General features: G+C 42.2%; 1 protein-coding gene across 2 annotated transcripts in view; it reads left to right on the plus strand.

Annotated features, from left to right (window-relative positions):
• LOC122564275 (coagulation factor XIII A chain-like) overlaps positions 1-21,591 on the plus strand; it is a 118,730-nt gene that overhangs the window by 63,562 nt on the left and 33,577 nt on the right. For both annotated transcript variants that reach the window (XM_087978503.1, XM_087978502.1), the window contains exons 8-12: positions 4,021-4,195; positions 6,951-7,089; positions 10,073-10,176; positions 15,060-15,148; positions 17,006-17,159. In XM_087978503.1, the coding sequence (XP_087834629.1) occupies positions 4,021-4,195; positions 6,951-7,089; positions 10,073-10,176; positions 15,060-15,148; positions 17,006-17,159 (661 nt within the window). The remainder of the gene's footprint in view (positions 1-4,020; positions 4,196-6,950; positions 7,090-10,072; positions 10,177-15,059; positions 15,149-17,005; positions 17,160-21,591) is intronic.

A 21,591-nucleotide genomic window follows, 5' to 3' on the forward strand; every position in this document is an offset into this window, starting at 1 on the left:
GCACTTTAAAAGGGGAAACTAATTGATCTTCTGGAGGTAAGATAGAAGATGTAAATACTGGGTAGGATCAGTGGAATAGAAAATATAAAAGAGATGAAATGAAAAGTCACTACCTGAATCAGTATCTGACATTTTTTTTGTGGAATTATGGGGGAACTGAATGAAATCCAGCTGCTTTTTTTTTGTTGATTCACTCCATCTCCTATGCTTCAACTCTAGTGACATCCTACACTCCATTCCTTCACCTAGAGTGTTTTATAAAGAAACTAATATTCAATGGATTGAGAAGTACTCGTTTAACCTGCACATGATCATAAAGTTTCTTTTCCCATCTCATGGAGAAACTTTCATTACTGACAGAAACTCTCTTGTACCTCATGCCAGACAATGAACCTGGGGACCAATGATTAATAACATTGACAGTACAGGTAGAACTGTTATTGTTTTGCAACTTCCAAGCTGTTGGCTTAGACTTTATCAGCTGTACTAACTCCTTAGTTATACTTAATCACATTCTGAGAATTTTAAGGCAATCCTGAATTGATGAGGAAAGTAATTTAGTTTGTCACGTAGATCATTGATTGAAGAATAATTCCATTTTGAATCATTTGTTATGCCAGTCCTTTTCTTGAACCACATCAGTTTGAAGTTTGATAAGTTACTATTTGAGTTTTGTTGAAAAAAAGACACATTTCCTGAAAGCCTTTGGTCTTGCACTCATCAGAACCACTCACAAGAGTACCAATTCACGGGGCAAGCCAACATTTACACTGTGTTTGGGGGGGGGGGGGGGGGAGAGTGCTAATGAGTTGACAAATGGACTCTGATTGTTAGAGGCTTTGCCATGCAGAATGCACCACATTATGATAATTGACATTCAACTGTCGGAAGAAAGTGAGGACTGCAAATCCTGGAGATCAGAGTCGAGAGTGTAGTGCTGGAAAAGCACAGCAGGTTAGGCAGCATCCGAGGAGCTTCATCAGGAGTGGTGAAGAGCTTATGCCCGAAACATCGATTCTCCTGCTCTTCGGATGCTGCCTGACCTGCTGTGCTTTTCCAGCACTGCACTCTCGACATTTAACTCCTGGGCTTTGTTTAAATTTTAAATTGAACAGGTTAACTCTGGTCAGAACATGTCCATGAGAAATGAACCATTTTGTTGAGTTGAAAGTGCATGTACATGTACTTTCTGTGTAAGAAACACTGCAATATCTGACGGAGCCTGTGCACTATAAGCTACATGGATCCATACTTGTTGAATCAAAAGACAACTGGAGGATGCTATTTGACAATAAAGTGAAGTCATCACAATTGTGTTTGGCAGGAGCTAACTGTGATAATCCTTGCAAATCATTGGTACAATCATACTTAGAATACAATGATGTGGGGATGCTGGAGTTGGACTGGGGTGGCCAAGGTGAAAGAGCACACAACACCAGATTATAGTCCAACAGGCTTATTTGAAACCGCAGGCTTTTGGAGCTCAGTTTCCTCCTAAAGTATGGTATGATAGAGAGGTGTAAGACACAGTATTTATCGGCAAAAAGTTAACAATTTTAAAACTAGTTGCCCTTGTTGAATCCTTTAATCACTTAGGAAGAGTCTGCTGATTAAAATGCAAAATCCAGATTCCTTTCAAGTCTTTTTCCCTAGATAATTAAAGGTTTTATCAATGTACAAGAGGTGACATCGCAGGTTAGACAATGCACTTTGGGTGTGAGATCCTGCTTCGAATCTGTTATTATTTTAAGTTGAGGTCAGGTTTTTTTTTGACAGAAAAGATTGTTGAATGAAATGAATCCCCCCCCCAGTGTATGTGTATATGACAGTAAGAGTATTGCAGCTCTTAACAGGACACCACAGACAGCAGCTAGAATGACTTTGGAGATGGAGGGACTTGACTGTGTGGTGTGGCTACATAAATTGGGCACATTTTCACTTAAAAGACAAGGTCAGGAGGTGATACAATTTCAGTTTCTGGGATATAAAAGGACTTTATAATGCAGATCATGACAAACTATCTCAGTTTGTCCAGAATGTTAGAACCAGAGACATAACCTGAAGAGTAATTCCAAAGTAATCTGCAGAAACAAGTTTTCAGTGGGAGAAGGGTCAATCAATGGATCAGACTCCCTCGGGTAGCAATGGAAGCAGTTACCATCAATTCATTCAAATAAGATTGATTTCTTTCAGAAATTAGCATTTCACAAGTGACTGTAAAGTCACTGCAGTCATACCAGATCATGGAGCTGCTTTCTCATTAGAATGACAACTTGAGGTGGTTTAATCTGAGAGCCACCATACCTTAGACACCAGAAGAGGTTGAAAAGGCAAATCCTTCTGGATAACCTCAGCCATTGTGGGCGTTGAACTCACAAAGTTGGTCATCATTCTGTATCCGAGAACAGCTATCCAGCCAACTAAGCTACAGCAACCCCTCCAAGTAAGCTGAGGTGTGACATGGCCATGTGATATGTTTGAGAGAAAGTAGTAGTGTTGGACCAATATGGATCACAAAACTGTCCATTGGTGTGGGCTTTACTTCACCTACCTCATTAGCTCACTGAAGAGAAGACAATCTCAGAGATGTAATTTATGCATTGATTTTTTTTTAAGTACTGCTGGATTAACCAAAATTTGTCATTTTAATCCATGTCCTTTCTAATCCTGTTTTCCATAACTTCCTGAGTTCTTGTTTATACAGATTGACAAGCAAAGGATTTCTCCTGCCATTTGTCCGTTTTGTTAATGAGCCCTATCTTTGATTTCATCTTAAAGTGTTTAGATTTATTTCAAAGATTTAGAACCTGACAAACCTTCAGCCTTCCATAGTAAGAGATGACACTAGAAAAAGAAAGGACTAAATCACAAAATACCTTGCTGTCTCAGGCTTAAGAGAGGAAAAGCAATCATAATTTAAATTCACTACTACTCCCTCTTTGTCCATGAGAGTTACCACAGAAATGGATTTGACTGTGATGCTCCTGTGGTAGAATAACTTGCCATCACTTACTGTTTAGAGACCCACAGGAAAAATGGTCAATCAGACATTCAATAAATGTACTGCTAAAGGGTCTTGGATAGTGAAAGGGGAGGGATTCCAAATTTAAAAGGGGACCAGGTGATAGGGTTATGGCTGTGGTACCAGATATAAATCCTTTTCTCAAGCATGGAAGATATTGGACTCATTCATGCCATGTTAAGGCAAGGCAACAAATTCTCTACCCCACTTGAAGCAGCACCCACCTTTTAGTTGTGAATATGATGAGCCCAGGATGTGGTCTGGTAGATCACCGGAAATTTGCTCCCGAGATTTCCTTACTTAAACGAACATGGGTACACTATAAAACTATTTCTACAATACCTACAATACCATCCGTTTTTAAGTTTACATGAGAACAGCAGAATGAGGGAGTTCAAAATAAAGAACACAACATGCATTTCCCTGATTGGAGTTGTCAAGAATATGTTTGGGAGTTCAGTTTTGTTCTATTCCAGTTTTAGGAAGAAATGTTTTTGGCTGATAGAATTTAGTAAGTGCAACTGTTAAGATCTCAGCTTGTGAAACCACTGTGATTGATGATGGTGGGTGTTTGAACAGTGCTGCACAGCACCATTGTATCCACAATTATCCACAGAGCTTCAACAATGAGATTATAACTGAACATCAAAATCTGTGGAAATCCGTTCAAGTGAATTCAAACCAGGGAGGATCTGAAATGATTGTTATGAACATATGTTAAATCATCCAAAATTAAAATAACCATGCATCATACAGATTTTTGTGTTGCACAATGTCTTTGTTTACCATCTTCAAATCCACAGCATGGTAATGTTACAATACTTCATTGATAATATGATTTCATCAATTTGAAAAGCAAACTTCAAAGTGATAAGTAATTGGAGAACATAACTTTGAAACTGTTTCTGAACAATGTCTTTACAGTAATTTAATTTAAATATATCCTGTGAAAAATAAACTACTCTCTTTGACCAACCAATGTCCCCCCCCCAATCCAGATAAATTCAAAAGATGATGGTGGTGTCCTTGTTGGATGCTGGGATGGGGAGTACACAAATGGAATATCCCCCACAGCCTGGAATAGCAGCAGAGAAATTTTACAGCAGTATGCCGAGACGGGGCTGCCGGTTTGTTATGGACAATGCTGGGTCTTTGCTGCTGTACTGAACACAGGTGAGAGCTTCTGTCTCCTACCAAGTTGGATATGAACATAGTTTGAGGCCTGCATTTTATATAATCATAGCTGGGTATTTGTATGCTTTGGCATATATACACACACCGTCTGTCTGTCTCTCTGTGCCCACGCTGTTACACATATGCATACACATACAGATACACATATACACATACGTATGCACACACACACGCACACACACACACACGGACACACACAGAGGGAGGCATTTAATGGAGTCAGCCAAGGTCTATTCCCATTGGCTGGAGAGTTGACCAGAATCTTGCATTGCCCCCTTCCAATAAGGCCTGCTGAATTAAAGTGGCAAGCCCCCCTGCTGGGATTAAGGTCCCTGGCAGCAGAAACCACATCCCGTGAATGGCTATCAGTCAGGGGGCAACAGCTCTCATTGCAACTAACACAATCAAGGAAGCAATGCTGCCTCCTGGGAGATCACTGAGGGATTCAGACTCCACGTTAGTGATGATGGGATCAGTATTGTGAGCTAGGGATTGCACAGGAGGAGAGCATTGATTTGGCAATAAGGGGTTCACTCTTGCCACGTAACCCCTTCCCAATGTTGGCTCCCTACAATCGGGCACTGACTGGCTTTGATGGAGAGACAACCAAAATGAAATCTGAATGATTGCCTAAATAGGGTTTGCTTTTCAGGTCTTCCACATTGTGACTACCCTGCCTGTCACTGGGTGAATATTAGAGAAATGGCTAGACAAGACCTGAAGAGAGCATCAATCATTGAACAGGAAGACTATCTGCAAGCCTTTTCAAAGTGGTCTACACTGAGGCAGGGGGTGGGGCTCCCACCACTCCCCCTCCCCCTGCCCCCTAAAACCTCCACCAAAGCCAACATGGGGGAGGTTATTCCGATCTGCACAAATGTATCAAGCTTGTGCAGTCACATGAAGTGTCTCTGTCTTTCCACTCACAAACACAAATACAGTCACAATAACAAAAATGCATCCACTAAAATGCAGTTGTACTATTTGGCTTTGTAAGGGTTAATGTGTGACACTGTAAAAAGCACCTCCCATAGCTAGGAGGACACATGGCTAAGAGATGTGGGGTGAATGATCAAACGGTGTAAGACCTTATCATGAGTGCTGTTAGGCAGAGAGTTGCAGGATTTGGCTTACTGATGCTGAAGGATTGGTGATTTAATCCTAAATCAGGTTGGGAAACATTCAGGAGGGAGTATGTCAGGAAATAGTTTTTACTTTGGCAGCTCTGAGTAATGAGAAAAACATTCTGTTCTATAGGTCTGTGAGACTACATGGTCTCTGACCTGGATCACAGATAATGTTCCCTCTAATCTGTTTAAATTCTCAGTTGCTGTAAAGCTATGCATAAAGTGTGCAGAGGGCAAATAGGCTGCACGTAAAGTTCCCTTTAAGATATACACTAGCACATTACTCTTACAGGGTCTGATCAGTGTACAGGAAAGACAAGTTAGGGTCAACATTGGGCACAGCGACAATACTAGAGAATGGATTTGATGGAGGTGCCCACAGGTTTGTATCTGCTAGCTGGAAAGGTGCTCTGCCTTGTCTCTTTCAAAGCAGGCCCTGCCAAATTAAATATCAATCATGTACTTGGAAAAACTTGGGCTAGTCCAGGACCAGTGACCCAGAGATCTTGCAGTGCCAATGGGGGATGGTGGCTCCTGTCTGTATATTGTTTCCCACCCCCCCCCACCGAGGCTGGGTATCATCACTGGGTCCCAGTTGAGGGATGGGGGCTGGTGGATCATGGCGGTGAAGGTGAGGGTGGGGTTGGGAGTTACTGGGGAGGAGTGTTGTCTACAGGGATGGAACATGGTGGTTGTCAGTAGTCATTTCCCTTGCTGTTGCTGGTTTCCATAGTCAGGAACTAAGATGCCTTTGAATGGAGGACTCTCCAACCTTGTCAGAAATGAAGAATGATCTCCTCAGGGTCTCCTTGTTGTGTTCCCCATGGCATGCCCTTCCACCTGCCACTGGGGGACGTGATTAGATAAGGTCCTTTACATGTTCATATTGATTGGGGTGAAGGGGGGAAAGGTACCCTTCAACTGGATTGTAAGGCACCCAGCGTAAAGGAAAGGTATTAAATTCATAATAGAAATTGTTTCTAGGCACTTGGTATGTATTCTCAGAATTGTTACAAAGATTGTAAGTTGGACTAAATTCACTTTTGATAGGGATGAGCAAATAGCATTTCTTTAAATTCTTGATATAGATATTTCTAATCAACCTGTTCAGAGATGTTATGACACATCTTTGGAGTACATGGAACTTGAACTCTTCTCTAGAAGTAGGGACACTACCATTATACCACAAGAGCCCTTTAAATTCCAGATTTATATTAGATTTGGATTTCAACAGCTGCCATGGTGAATTTGAACCCCTTTCCCCAGAACATTAATCTGGGGCATTGGATTCTGAGCAAAATGTTGACCCCTCTACACCACTCCATCTTTCTAAATCCACGACCTTAGATATTTTTGATCACCCTGTTCAGAGATGTTATTCCATGTATCTGCAGCAGATGGGATTTGAACCTTGGCCTCCTGGCTCTGAGGTAGGGACACTACCATTGTATCACAAGTACCGTCAAAATTCCTGATTCTGTTCCTGATTTAGAGTTGTATTGATCAGATAATCAAAGTGCTAAGAGGTCAGAGAGTTTTCATTCACAGATAGCCCTACTTGCTTCTGATAAAAATTTAACATATTATGTTCTTTCCATTCGGACCAGTTCTTCGCTGCTTGGGGATACCAGGAAGAGTGATAACAAACTTCTCCTCAGCACATGACAATGATGCTAATTTAACCACTGACATCATTCTTGATGAAAATGGGAAGAAAGATACAAACTTGACTAAGGATTCAATCTGGTGAGAACCATTAACCATGTACTTTATCACGTTAATTCTGTTAAATTCAGAAATAACATCACTTATATATAGCACTTCTGTTCTTTTCCTATCAGACAAAGATCATTTGACCTACTCTTTTTGCTTGCTTAATCTTAATTCCACCATTGTCTGTGCATTCCCTGGTTCTGGAAAACACACGTAATTATGTCTTGCAAGTTGTGGTGACATAAGACTGGCATAAACAGTGGGGCAATGTTGTTGAATGGTCTACTCTTGCTCCTATTTATGATGATCTGATGACTCTAACTTTGTTGATGGTCTTTTTAAATGTCTCACCACTATTGTCTTACTTCTGACTATATTTTCCCAGTCGGCTCCAGTCAGCTCTGTCTACATAACCTTAATATTACTTCTTTTTCAGTATAAGGCACTCATTTTAGACTCAGTTTTCTCAGTCTTAAACTTAATGTAAAATTGTATAATTGCGCTTACCGAGATAACCTTTTACTACGTAGTAATTAATTAATCTTATCTCATTACACATTGCCATGTCTAAAATGACCTGTTCTTTGGTTGGTTCCAGAACGTACAGTTGTTCCTGTGTTGAATATACTCAATGAACATAACATCCAGGCGACCTTTGCCACTTTGAAATGTGCAATCCACATGAAGGCTGAAACTGAACATGATTATTGTGCTATCTTTCTTCTACGGACCCACTTTAGCTTGATTTATATATAATCTTACAGTATAGCTAAAGTTAAGGAGTCTAAAAACTATTCACATTAGTATTTTTGTTTCTTCCCTCCTCCACTCAAACTGATTCCACATTGTAATCTTTTGAATTAAGATAATGTCTCATCACTGTTTCACCATCCTTTACTAACAGAGCTAATCCATTTCCTTTTCTGTCTCCTCATCTTTTGGAAATGTCAAGAACTCTTGAATGTTTAGGTCTCAGTCCTGATCACCTTGTAACCGTACAGATTATTATATCATAATAATTTATTTCCTGAAATCATGAAGATTTCAGTTCACCTATCTTGTTAAAAATGCTGTGAGCATCCAAATAAAATGTTTTTAATTCTCCCTTTTTATCTTTTTGGTCTACTCTGATCTTGCTGATGCGCTGTTATGTTTTATGCTCTAATCCTTTCTGTCTCATTGGTTATCATTATCTATCTAGCTACCCTGCAATATTGCCTTGTACTTTCCTCTTAAATTTCTAAATCTCCCTTGAACACAACCCTCCGGCTCTCTATTTAGTTTAAAGCCCTCCATACAGCCCTAGTTATATGATTCAAGCATGGATCCCAACATAGTTCAGATGAGGACTGACCAAAACAGTTTCCTCTTCCCCCTGTACTGGTGCCAATCCTCATGAATTGAAACCTATTTCTCTCACATTAATACTAAGCCATGCCTTCATCTCCAATCTTATTTACTGTGTGCCAATTTGCTCCTGGTTCAGTTAGAAATCTAGGTTTTGTCTTTGAATTGAGCATCTAGGTATTCAGACTATATTGGCAGAACTGCTGTCCTAGTCTTAGCTATGTCTTTAGTACGCACGTGGACCATGACAACTGCATCCTTCCTCCTGTACCTCCAATTCCTCTGAGGAATCCTGGCACTGGGCAGGCAATACTACTCCTGAGACTCATGATCTCAGCTGCAGGGAACTGTATTTATCTCCCAAATGTAATGGACCTTGCTGCTACCTTTCTTTTCCGTACCCAAATTAATTGGCTCCTGCATCATGTTGTTGTGGTCCATTCGTTCATTCTTCCTGGAGTTCTACTCTCATGCACGCAAGCTGCATTAACATTGAACTCTTTGGCAAAGGTGAAGGCTACTTCCTTGCTACTTTGTAGAACCCTTTTGCTGCTTTCCTTGCAGTCACACCCTCCTATTCCTGACCACCAATGTAATTTGGTCTCGCCATGTGGGTGTGCCTTCCTTCTAGAACAAAGTGTCCAGTAACACTCATTCTGTTGTATCAAAGTATCAGAAATTCAGAATCCAGCTCATCAAGGCAAAGTTGAAGTTTCATCAGCTGTAAATTCTCACTGCAGATGTAGTTGCTGAAGATCACACAGGAGTCCAACAGCTCCCACACACTACGGCTGCAACACACCACCTACCCAGTGAGATGCGATGCAAGTTAGATACACATTTCAGATAGTGACATTTGTGGTACAATGTATGAGTAATTTGTGATCAGCCATCTAATAAGCATAGCCTGTTTGGCATGAATGGTTGATGTTGATCCTATAGGATCGAAGTTTAACTGGCTGGAAAGTGGGCATGGGTTTGATTGGCCAATAGGTTGTGTCAGGTCAGGTCGTGAACTTGATATGACCCTTCCCCTTTCCTAGTTTGATTCGGGATGTATTCTGGCAAGAAAAGTAATCTGTAGCTGTCATCAAAGCCTTTATAATCTGGAAAGAGGGAGATAAATTTGAATGTATTCTGTTATCCAGTTGTACATTGTACCATTTATCATTTAAAATTTTACATTGATTACTCAAATTTATTTCTGAATAATTGAAAGCGTGGCTACACAGGGACACTTAGATATTCAAAAAACACTCCAGCTAATGTAGTATACATTATGCAACAGTAGTGTCATCGAAAACAAAGACGGAATTGATTTAATTGGACGGTATTTATATTGTTCCAAGCTGTGTGCCACATTTTGAATCTGGATATTGGAGTTGAAAGAAAATATTTCAGATCTCAACTCGTTTTCATGTTGACATTGTTGGCAAACGTCCCATCATTTCTCTCAGTAAAATTGTAACATTTGTAATTTTCAGTTTGTGACTTTGAACAGTTCTGAACAAGATGCTGTTAGATGCAATTTGACCATTCCTTTCCAATTCTGCTTTCAAATATTAAGGTGGCAGAAAATGGCAGGAAAACAACCACATTTGGTTCCTACATTATATTTTACACTTGCGAAGTTTACCAATGTTGTTGTCTTGTTGGTCACCATAACTAGGAACTACCACTGCTGGAATGAATGTTGGATGGCCAGAATTGATCTACCGCCAGAATATGGTGGATGGCAAGTAATAGATGCAACACCTCAGGAAACAAGTGAAGGTGGGTCACTACAGGATTTTGTCTCTTGAACTATGTCTTTCTGATGTTGATATCTACAATAAAAAACATACCTAACCCTGATTCCCAGTGAACTGTGAGAGACCCATATCCTTGAGAAATATGAAACACAAACATATACCTGTGGCACTGCATGACAATTTGGGCATCACTGTAATGGTTATTGCTTCTAACATGTCCTCATCTTGACAGTGACTATCTAAAACCCAGTAATGGTGATGAAAATAATTTGGTTTTTGTGTATATAAAAGGATGGAGTGCTCATCACATTAGTAAAATCTGGACAATCTGAATCTCCCAGCCTTGTCATTGTTGCTGAATCTGGGTTGGGGATTCGGTCTGTTGTAACATCACCTCACAGGCTGTTTACTATCACTGGACCATCAATGGCATTTGGGGGTTGAGGGGAGACAGCCTTTGCTACACTTCCTGCTGTCTATCTGTTGAACACAGGATTACAGAATCATAAAGCACTGAATAAGCCAATTCAGCCCATTGTGCTACCAGTGAGGATGCAGGGGCCTGCCAGTTAGTCATTGATGGAGGGAACTATGGAGCCTGTAGATTCAGGCTGGGCTGGGAAGTGACTGAACAGCCCAGCTCCCATTCGTGGGCTGATTACACTGGAGCCAGAAATATGGTCAAGCTGATGGAATAACCTCCATAGTGGACAGGAGTATGCATCATTCCAGAACAACAAATGCCAGGCCAAGGAAACCAGATATCTCCTGGATGCCAAGGAGTAATCTCCATATAGTAATATCCAGAATATACTAGGATAGAATTAGGCTACACATAAAACGTCTTGCACTGGTTCCCCTCTTGTTTCTCTGAGGAAATATTGTCTCCACAGTTTTCTCAATAACCCAGAATGTTGACATTGTTTTAATTCAAACATGGTAGGTGACTGTCCCTCAACTCAAGACTGATGCCGGCTCAGGTTCATGGGTTTCATCTGTGGGTCATCATGTGACTGGATGCGTTAAATCTCAATGCACAGATTTTGGGCAGTTAGGGCAGGGTGTCCTAGCAAATAATGGGTCCGAGAGAGTTTCCTTCTCTGCTGCTACTCTGCCACATTGTGGGATGTGACTGAAAAAGTGATACAGTTTGATGGACATGCTGACACCCTTACTGAGGGACTGACTGAGGACGGTGATGTCAGTTTGGAGTCGTAATAGCTCAGATGATAGGCTTGCAGTTTTTCTTCCTGGACAGCCCGAGTTGAGATTATCCAGGAACATTTGAATATTTCCAGGTGCAATATTTAAAGGTTTGTTTCTTCGACCACAAATGTGGTAATGCCTCAGGGAGAAAACGGGAGGGCATATTCAGTGACCTTTTGGGTAGTCCCCTCCCTGTTTGGGGGTGAGCAGAAGGGTATCTTGAAAATGACTTCTGAGTTTCAGAGGCTGCTGCCCTCTGTCCCAACACAGATAGTCAAAGACTTTCCTGCTTTTGTCTGACGCTTGAGTGTAGATCATCATTACAGACTCCCAGGTGCACAGCTCTGACCCATTTCCCATTGCCCATCAATAGCAGACCTGGCTGATTTTTGCACTCAGCATTGTTTAATGTGGGGACCCAGGGGTGCGCTCTTTATGGGTGGTATCTGCACAGGCTAGTGGTCAGAACTTGGTGTTGTGTTGAGACACGATAAACAGGACCACCTAGAATCAAATAATCCCTACAGTGTGGAAACAGGCTATTTGGCCCAACAAGTCCACACCAACCCTCCGAAGAGTAGCCCACCCAGACTCATTCCCCCTAACCCATTACACTACATGTACTCCTGATTAATGCACACTATGGACAATTTAAATTGGCCAGTTGACCTAACAAGCATATCTTTGGACCATGGGAGGAAACCGGAGCACCTGGAGGAAATGCAAACACACATTGGGAGAACGTGCAAACTCCATACAGGCAGGAGGCTGGAATGGAAACCAGGTCCCTGATGTTGTGAGGCAGCAGTGCTAACCACTGAGCTACCCTACCATCATCCTCTGCCTTCGCAGACAGCGAAACGGCAAAATCTTCCTCTTGCCTGTTATGCCTCTTATGGACCAGGGTATGATTGGCATCACCCCCTCAGGCCTTGCTACCCTGGATGGGCCTAAAAGGAGCAACAAGGTGCTGAGTGTGCCCCTCAAAGGGTCTTCGCAGCACACCGAGTCCCCATGACATGAAGTTGACCTACCAAAGCTGCCCCCAATCAAACACAAGTATTGGTTACATGGCTGCTTGCATGGAATTCATTGGCATCAAGAAAAGGGAACAGCTGGTAACAAAAATGAAAAGAAATGAAAGTGCCAAAAATCAGAAATGAAAAGAGAAAACGCGGTCAAAAATAGAGCAGATTATTCAACACCTCTGCAAGGAAGAAAGATTGGGCTGTTTCAGGTGTGCATTTTGCAACAAAAGCAAAGATGGAAGAGTAAATTGATTTTGGTAAGGCTGGAAAAAGAGAAAAGATTGGGAAAGAACCAGGACATTGATTTCGGAAAAGGGCAAGGGAAATTGTGCTTCCGGTATAAAAGATGATGCATAGAATCATTTTGGAGAAATATCAGTCAACTGTTAAACCAAATGCCTTCTTTCCTATATTCATTGTAATAATTTATCACTGCTTTATTTTTAAATATGTTCTATGGAGATGTTTAAGGGGAAATGGCATGAGCAAAAATTGCCAAAACTCTCCCAGTTTTTTGGATTGAATAACTGGACAACCCTTTTGTTGCTTTCTGTTCCTTTTCCGCCAGTCTCCTCATTTATTTTTTTTCCTGAAATTCACAGAGCACGGGTGTTATTGGAAAGGCCAGAATTTATTGCTTACCTTTCGTTCCCTCTGGGAACGTGGTAGTGAACTGTCTTGAATCCAACTGAGTGGCTTGATGAGCTGTTTCAGAGGATCACACTGTGGGTCAGAAGTCATATCTAGACTAGACTGGAGAAAAATTGCCTGATATATTCCCCAAAAGGAAAAGTATGGACCGTTTGGGTATTTATGACAACTCACCGTTTCATAGTCACCACTTATGTTGCTGGCTACAAAACTCCAGATTTATTTAATTGATTGAATTTAAGTTCCTCAGCTGCCGAGAGTGAGATTTAAAATCATGTCTGCAGATTGTTAACTGAGTCCTGAGCTACTAGTTCAGGAACACAACAATTATTTTGTACCCCATCCCTTCCCCTAGGTTGTTAATGCCCTGACATAGTGTTAAACTGAGGGTTGTGTTTGAAATTCATATATCAATTATTTGTGTACAGAACGGTGACAATTCCTTTTTAATGTTGGTGATTGCACTCATAGATAAAGCCATCTTTTATCATTCCGATTTGTTTTCTGTATGTTAGTCCTTTAAACATTTGCTATAGATTTGTGAGCCAGGGGTCGTGATGTTTATTTGCAGTACTGTTTGCAAGGCTGTCATGTCACAGACTTATTAATGTTACTGTATACTTTACACACACACACAGACACAGACTACACTGACTGCATTACACAAGAGAATGACTGCCAGAATATCATAAGTCATGCATTACACAAGAGAGTGACTACCGGACTATCATAAACATAGCAGCCTAAATGCTCTGGAATCTGTACCATACATTCCGTCAACTCCAACTCTTTCCAGAAACAAAGATCTTCCTGGTTCATTACCTCCTTCACCACATTGTCCATCCCCTAGCTACTAGTGGCTTCTGACATTTATATGACAGTACAATCATTGGTAGAACAACTGTGGTCTATCTTCTTCTGATCATCTGTCTTGTGTTTGCTTAACTGAATATCATCAATATGTGATGATCTGAATGCTAAGCTTATTGTAAATAGCAAGGTTTAGAGCAGGATATTCGAAAATAGCATATTTTATTATAAGAGTGTGCATTTAATTCTGGCTTAATGCGATTGGTTTTCCATCTCTAATATTGGACCGCATTATATTTCACAGTTATTGTGGAAGCCATTCAGCCCATCAAGTCTCAATCAGCTCTCTTTAGACAATCTAATCAGTTTCATTCCCATGGTCTGACCCTGGAGTTTATTTCTTTCAATTGCCTTTTAAAATTGTCATTGTCTCTGCTTCCATCACCCTTGTAGGCAACAAGTCCAGATCTATTTCATTCCATTCACTGCATAAAAGAAGCACTTCCTCACATCCTCCCACATCCCCTCTCCAAAACCTTAAATCTGTGCTCCTCACTGGTCTTTATACCATTGGCTAATGGAAAGAGCTTTTCTTTGTTTACCTCACCCAAACCTGCCCATGAAGCCATAAGAAATAGGAATGAGAGATTTGGCCCCTCGAGCCTGCTGCATCATTCAGTCTGACACTCCTCACGTCCACTTTCCTGATAACCCTGATTCCTCTCATGATCAAGAATCTATCTATCGCAATGGTAAAATATACACAAGGACTCTGCCCCCGTAGCTCTGCATGGCAAGGAGTTCCAAACACACACAATCCTTTGAGAGAAGAAATTCCTCCTCATCTCAGTCTTAAGTTGGCTCCTCTTTACTTTAAGACAAATGCCCTCTGGTCCTAGATTCTCCCATGAGGAGAAACATCCTCTCTGCAATTAACCTGTCAAGCCCCTTTAGAATCCGAAATGTTTCAATGAGATCACCTCTCAATCTTCTAAATTCCAGTGAGTAGAGTCCCAGCCTGTTTAGTCTTTGCTCATAGAACAATCCCTCTGTACCAGGGATCATTGGAGTGAATCTCTGGTGCACATAGATCAAGAGTCCACTGAACCTCCTTTACTCCAAGTTTAATTGATGTCACATTGCAACTTTTTCTATTTCTTATCTCCAGTAAGTTGTGTGATGTTTTGATAATTTATTTTCCTTTCCTTAGGCATGTTTAGGTGTGGACCAGCTTCTGTTAATGCCATAAAGTATGGACAGGTTTACTTGCCATACGATGCTCCTTTCATTTACGCGGAGGTATGTAGCAACTTGACAGTATGTAGCAGTCCTCAAGACTTTTACAGCAATAAACAAGTCCCAGCAGAACAGTTTTGTTACTGAAGATTTACTTTATGACATGATGCAGAGATGTGAATTCTGTTCCTTATTCAAGACAATGTTTTCTTTCGAAACATTTGTTCATGGAGTGTAAGCCATGCTAGCTAGGGCAGCATTTATTGCCCAAAGGGCAGTTATGAGTCAACCAAATTTCTGTGTGCCTGGAGTCACATGTAGGCCAGACTATGGGTAAGTTTGGCAGATTTCCTTCCCAAATGGGTTTTTACAGAAATCAGCCATGGTTACATGGTAGCCATTAGTCTAGCCTTTTCATTCCAGATTTTTATTGTATTCAGATTTTACCATCAGCCACAATGAGATTTGAACTCATGTCCCTGAAACATTCCTGATGAAGGGCTTGTGCCCGAAATGTCGATTTTCCTGCTCCTCGGATGCTGGTGGACCTGCTGTGCTTTTCTAGCACCACTCTGATCTAAACTTTGGTTTGCAGCATCTGCAGTCCTCACTTCTGCCTCCCTAAAACATTAGCCTAGTGCAATGGATTATTAGTCCAGTACTACATCACCAGCTCTGCTTGCTAATTTGAATGTGTTTTCTATTCCTTTCACTCTCTGTCTCTTTCTTTCTTCAATTAAAAAACAAACCTTCCTTTTCAGAGCTGTGACTATTGCCATATCCCACTAATGCCCCACCCCCTGCTAATGCTTCATGCTTGGACGTTCACTTGTGTTTCTTGTCAACCTTTTTGGCCTTCCTGAAACAAATTACTGCAGATACTGGCAACGGAAACAGAAAATGCAGGAGATACTCAACAGTGTCCAAGTTAATGGTTCAGGTTGGTGAACTTTCATCAGAACTGGCAAAGATCCTAGATATAACAGATTTTAAGCAAGTTCAGAGGTGGGAATTGGACTGTAAGAACAAAAAGATAAGGTGGAAGATAGGAGCGATTAAATAACAAATGAGATCATGATACCAGGCAAAATAAATGTTAATAAAGGGGCAGTTAAGGAGAGTGAAGATGTACCTTGAGGATACCTCAAATGGTATTTGAAACATGATCAGGACCTGAAACATGATCATGATCAGTAAAGCAATGGGAGCAGCAGCAGTTGTGAAGTGAAATTGTTTGACTGTTTTGCGTCTGTAACTTTATATAAGGCAGTGACACAACCAAGGGACTGCCCGGAATGAGCAAAGTTAGCCCATTGGAGCCTGCTTCCTCCACATCGAAAGCATATAAAAGTAATTTAAAGGTTGATGAAGCTTCTGGTCCTGCACTCATCAGGGCAAAGGCAAGAATGCCACATTTCAGATGAGCACAATAATTTATACAACCGGCAACAAGTGTGTTGATTGGTTAGCAAGTTGACTATGATTGGCCAAAGTGTTGCCATGGTGAAAGCAAGAATGAACAACTGACTCCTCAGGTTCCTGGAGAATTCAAAAATTGTGCAAGACTAAGCATATTCCTTTCTGTTTGCAAAACATCGGTCCCTGTGTGTGATCAATTGATGCCTTCATCAAGTCTAAATTATTATCTTAAATTTATTGTTGTTATGGCTGTTAGAACACTCAGAATTCTTCAGCACCTGCTGCCCAAGTGCAGAATCATATCAAGAAGTAGTCAAGCTCGGGCAGGCTGAATACAATTTTTGTTCTGCTTGTAATGAATGACCAAAGGAACATGTAGTATAATTCAATAAGCTAATTGCTGGGATTACAGGCTATGAAATAATTTCCTGTTGGTGGATCTAATAATAGATTGCAAAATATTTACCATAGTTTGAGTTAATTTTGATTTTCTGCTTGAAGGTAAACAGTGACATAGTCTACTGGAACAAACAGAAGGATGGCTCCCTAATAAAGGGCGATGTGAAGACCGATGAAATTGGAAAATTAGTTCTTACCAAGGAGATTGGATCTGACAGCAGGAAAGACATCACCAATCAATACAAACATGAAGAGGGTAAGGGTCCACATCTTTAAGGTAGTCTAAAATCTTATGAAAAATGGAAATCTAATTCTTAATGGTAGTACTTTGTATCATTGACTCTGATATTTACCAGAGATGGGAAGGCCAAAATCGCCAAGGCTGGAGCAGTAGGATTCTTATTGATCATATTAGGGCATTGATGGTTATTTTGATAGTAATGGTGCACAGTGATATGGGGGAACTGTGGGAAATTAGCACTATGTAATAGAACTGGTACAGGCAAAGCAGGATGACTGGTGCCCTTTTATAGTCCTGTGATTCTGTGATGTTAGCAGGACCTCGATCATTGGAATTTATACTATTCCCTTTCCCAGCTGACGTTGTGAGAAACTGCCCACCCGGCAAGTGGGCAGCTGTGGGGCAGCCGTGGCAGGAGTCCGCAGTTTGGGATCCTTGGGGACACAGCCCAGTGGTCAAGAGAGGAGAGGAAGGGAGTGTTGGCACTCAGGATTGAGATGGGGAGAGAAGCTTGTGATTGGGACAAGGGTTAGAGAGAGGATTGAGATTGGGGAAAAGGGAGAGATTGGGACAGCGGTGAGGGGGAGGATTGAGATGGGGAAAGGGGAGAGATTGGGATAGGGGGAAAGGGGAGAGATTGGGACAGGGGTGAGGGGGAGGATTGAGATGGGGAAAGATTTGGAATGAGGAGAGACCTCTGTGGGACAGGCACCCCACCAAATAGTGGGAACCAGAGTGTATCCTTTTCTTTCCTGCTGTGCTGTTACTCTGCTTCATCATGAGGATGTGACTGAAATGTGATACAGTTTGATGGACTTGGTGTCACTATTATTGAGGGTCTGACTAAGAACAGCAATATCATCTGGGCATGACCATTCCTCACAGAATGGATTTTGCTATAACCTTGGCTTGGACTGGAATGTCTGGTAACCACTGTAAAAGATTGAATTGGGCATGTGCTTTCCAACTCATAAAGGGTTTGTTCTGATCCTGTAACTTCAAAAAGTGTCTTTAATAACTTTATCATTGTTAGCAAATGTTGCACCAAAGTGATTTTTAAGTGAAAGGCCAGATCCTAAATTTGAACTTACTGTAACAAGTGACAAGCTTACCTTTGGTGCTTTGTCTTCCATGATGACATTCCGTAAATTTTCAGTGTAATGTACTGAGATGTACTGTTGGGATCCTTGGTTAGACCAGCGCATTCAATAAAGAGATTATCGGGACTGAAATAAGGATTGAAGGCTGTTAGGATTGACTGGAATTCTGCTGAGGATTCATCAACATCTTGCCTTATAAGGATCTCTTCGGCTTTGAGGTTTGTGTATAAGAAAGTGCTGACCTGGAGCAGTTGCTGTTTCAGTGGGGCCCCTTTGGGACATACCTCAGAAATAGGAAGGGGAGGGTGAGCTGTGTTCTCAAGGATAGGGGAGAGAGCAAGGCCTGTGATTAGGGCTGGGCCTTTCACAGCTCTCATCAAAGTTTGAGTCAGTCCATCATCAGCAGAGAAGGGCCTCAGAAAGGTCAGGGATTGCTGAGCTAAGCTGAAAATGTGTTGCAGGAAAAGTGCAGCAGGTCAGGCAGCATCCAAGGAGCACAAGAATCGACGTTTCGGGTATGAGCCCTTCTTCAGGAATGAGGAAAGTGTGTCCAGCAGGCTAAGATAAAAGGTAGGGAGGAGGGACTTGGGGGAGGGGCGTTGGAAATGCGATAGGTGGAAGGAGGTCAAGGTGAGAGTGATGGGGTGGGGGCGGAGAGGTCAGGAAGAAAATTGCAGGTTAGGAAGGCGGTGCTGAGTTCGAGGGATTTGACTGAGACATTGTGGGGGGAGGGGAAATGAGGAAACTGGAGAAATCTGAGTTCATCCCTTGTGGTTGGAGGCTTCCTAGGCGGAAGATGAGGTGCTCTTCCTCCAACCGTCGTGTTGCTATGGTCTGGCGATGGAGGAGTCCAAGGACCTGCATGTCCTTGGTGGAGTGGGAGGGGGAGTTGAAGTGTTGAGCCACAGGGTGGTTGAGTTGGTTAGTCCGGGTGTCCCAGAGGTGTTCTCTGAAGCGTTCCGCAAGTAGGCAACCTGTCTCCCCAATATAGAGGCGACATCGGGATTGCTGAGCTAAGGCAGGAATGCTGCCATTTTGGAGTATTCCTCTCTTCACTTCACGGAAGTTTTCACTAGCTTCACCTCACCGACGAGTCCATTGTACTCAGGAAATTTTCAGGAGATCTTCTTGTCTCAGAATTCAACCTTGTCTTGTGGTTGCTCAATCTTGCCATGTTGTTTACATTCATCTGACAGGGACAGTGTCCCTCTTAGACTGCTGTCTCCATCACTGCCTCTATGTTGGGTCACGTTCTAACTGGGCTGTTCAATCAAGGTCAGGTCAGACTTCTAGGCTACTGTTAAACAATGTTTATTATTACATTGTGCGCGTTGGTAAGACTACAGAGCAATATGCTCTGGACTGTATAAGGTCCACCTTCTTGGTGAATATGTGACTCCAGACATCATAGCAATGCCATGGCATACCTCAGAGAGTGATGTTTGTGTTAAAGCCTATTTGTACAGCTCTTTCACTTTTTTCTCCCAAGCTCCTGGGAAAGACCACAAAGCAACAGTGAACTTTAAACTGGGCTCCCAAATATATTTTTAGTTTCAGACTGACATTTTTCAGCCACAAGTTTGAGAATTGACTCTTTCCGCACAATTACTCCAGGTGAGTACACACTCAGGAACACGCATCTATCATTTCCAAACGACAGAAACCATCAGCTATTTTCATAAAACATCTGGAGATGCACTGACTGTGAGTGTCTAAATCCTGCACACATCACCTACCCTCCACTTCCTGAGATCGCCCTCTTCATCTGTGAAAGCAGCCATTAAGGTCCATGTTACCATTGACCAAGCAGCGATGAAATCAGTGGTATCACATGAGGCTTCACTAAGTGGCCAAAGGTCAGACTGACAGAAACCCAATCTCATTCTCCCAATAGACAGTCACTCACACCAAGTGTGGGGTCCAGAGGACTGGGGACCCAATCTTGTTGCCTTATTGTTCACCTGTGCTACCTTGGAGCTGTCGTCCAGACAGGGATATCTTCCAAATCCGGGAGGACTCCACAGCGAGAGGCACATAATCATCAATCATCTTCATTGGGGAGCAGGTTACACAGCAATGGACTGGGAGCAATGGATGTCAGAGACTTCAATCTCTGATAGGTTGGAAATGCTGAGGCTGAAGACATTTGGTAGAGTTATTCAAATTCCTGAGAGAGCTAGACAGAGCAGTAGGGAGAGGCTGTTTGCATAGGCTGAAGGGTTGAGAACCAGAGGACAATGAAATCAAATCACTGGTCAAAAGGCATGAGGAGCAATTAAATTGTGTGGCGAGTGGTTAGACTTGGGATGTCTGAGTTTGCGATGAAGGCAGATTCAGTGGTTGGTTTTCAAAAGGGAATTGGATGAATACCTGATGGGGAGAAAGCTTGCAAAGCAACGAGGGAAGCGCAGGGACGGGACTAGCAGAGTCATTCTTGCAAACCGCGGGCATGAACCTGATGGACGAATGGCCTCCTTCTGTGCTATAATTATCCTGCAAATCTAACTCATGGCTGACTATAGCTGACGTTGAAGTGAAGGTTTAGATTGTGCCGTACTCCGATGCATGTGAGTGAAGCATCCTACTTTAATTCTCTGCACCCAACAGGAACGGTTTGTGGAAGAGGTTAAATTGTCGTCAGTGTGGTACATACCTTTTCCAGCCCTGCTCATGCACAGCCCTGCTTTTGGCAGCTGCAGGTTAATGTATAGATCCCAGCCTGGTTACATCATGCAGACTGTGACACTACTGGAGCTCATTCTTTTAGCGAGACAGTTGCCTAGTGAAGAACTGACAGGAAACCCTCCTGCCAAGGAGCAGCAAGCCCAGAAGGGAGCTGAGGAGGTGACTTACCCATTCCTTCTCAAATTTCCTGATGAGCCAAGAAGAGCAGGAATGAAACAACAACAGCTTGCATTTTATATCACCTTTTACACAGCAGTATGTCCCAGAACACCTCATGGGAGCAGATTATTGCTCTGAGCCAAAAGAACTGTTGGTTGGTTTAAAGGGAGATCCTACCAATAAGAGAGAGATGGAAACGTTCAGGAAGTGAATTTAGAGTGAAGGACCTATATGGCGGGAGCAGCACAGCTGCCAAAGGCTGGTGATAAAGGATGTGTGGGATTCTTGCAAGACCAGAGTTTGGAGCACGCACTGTTCTTGGAGGCTGTAAGGCTGGAGGAGGCTGCCGATAAAACTGAGGGGTGAAACCGCAAAAGGAATGTGGACATGTTGGACGAGATGTTTGATATCAGGGCTGTGGTGAACCAGCAGCCAGTGTCCAGTCACTGAGCTGAGGGATATGGGGTGTCAGGAGGTTTTTATTTGTTCAAACAGGGGCAACG

This window comes from Chiloscyllium plagiosum, unplaced genomic scaffold (assembly GCF_037043375.1).
Source record: "Chiloscyllium plagiosum isolate Xiang-an unplaced genomic scaffold, Cpla_swu_hap1 HiC_scaffold_34, whole genome shotgun sequence".
In the NCBI taxonomy this organism is placed as follows: Eukaryota; Metazoa; Chordata; class Chondrichthyes; order Orectolobiformes; family Hemiscylliidae; genus Chiloscyllium; species Chiloscyllium plagiosum.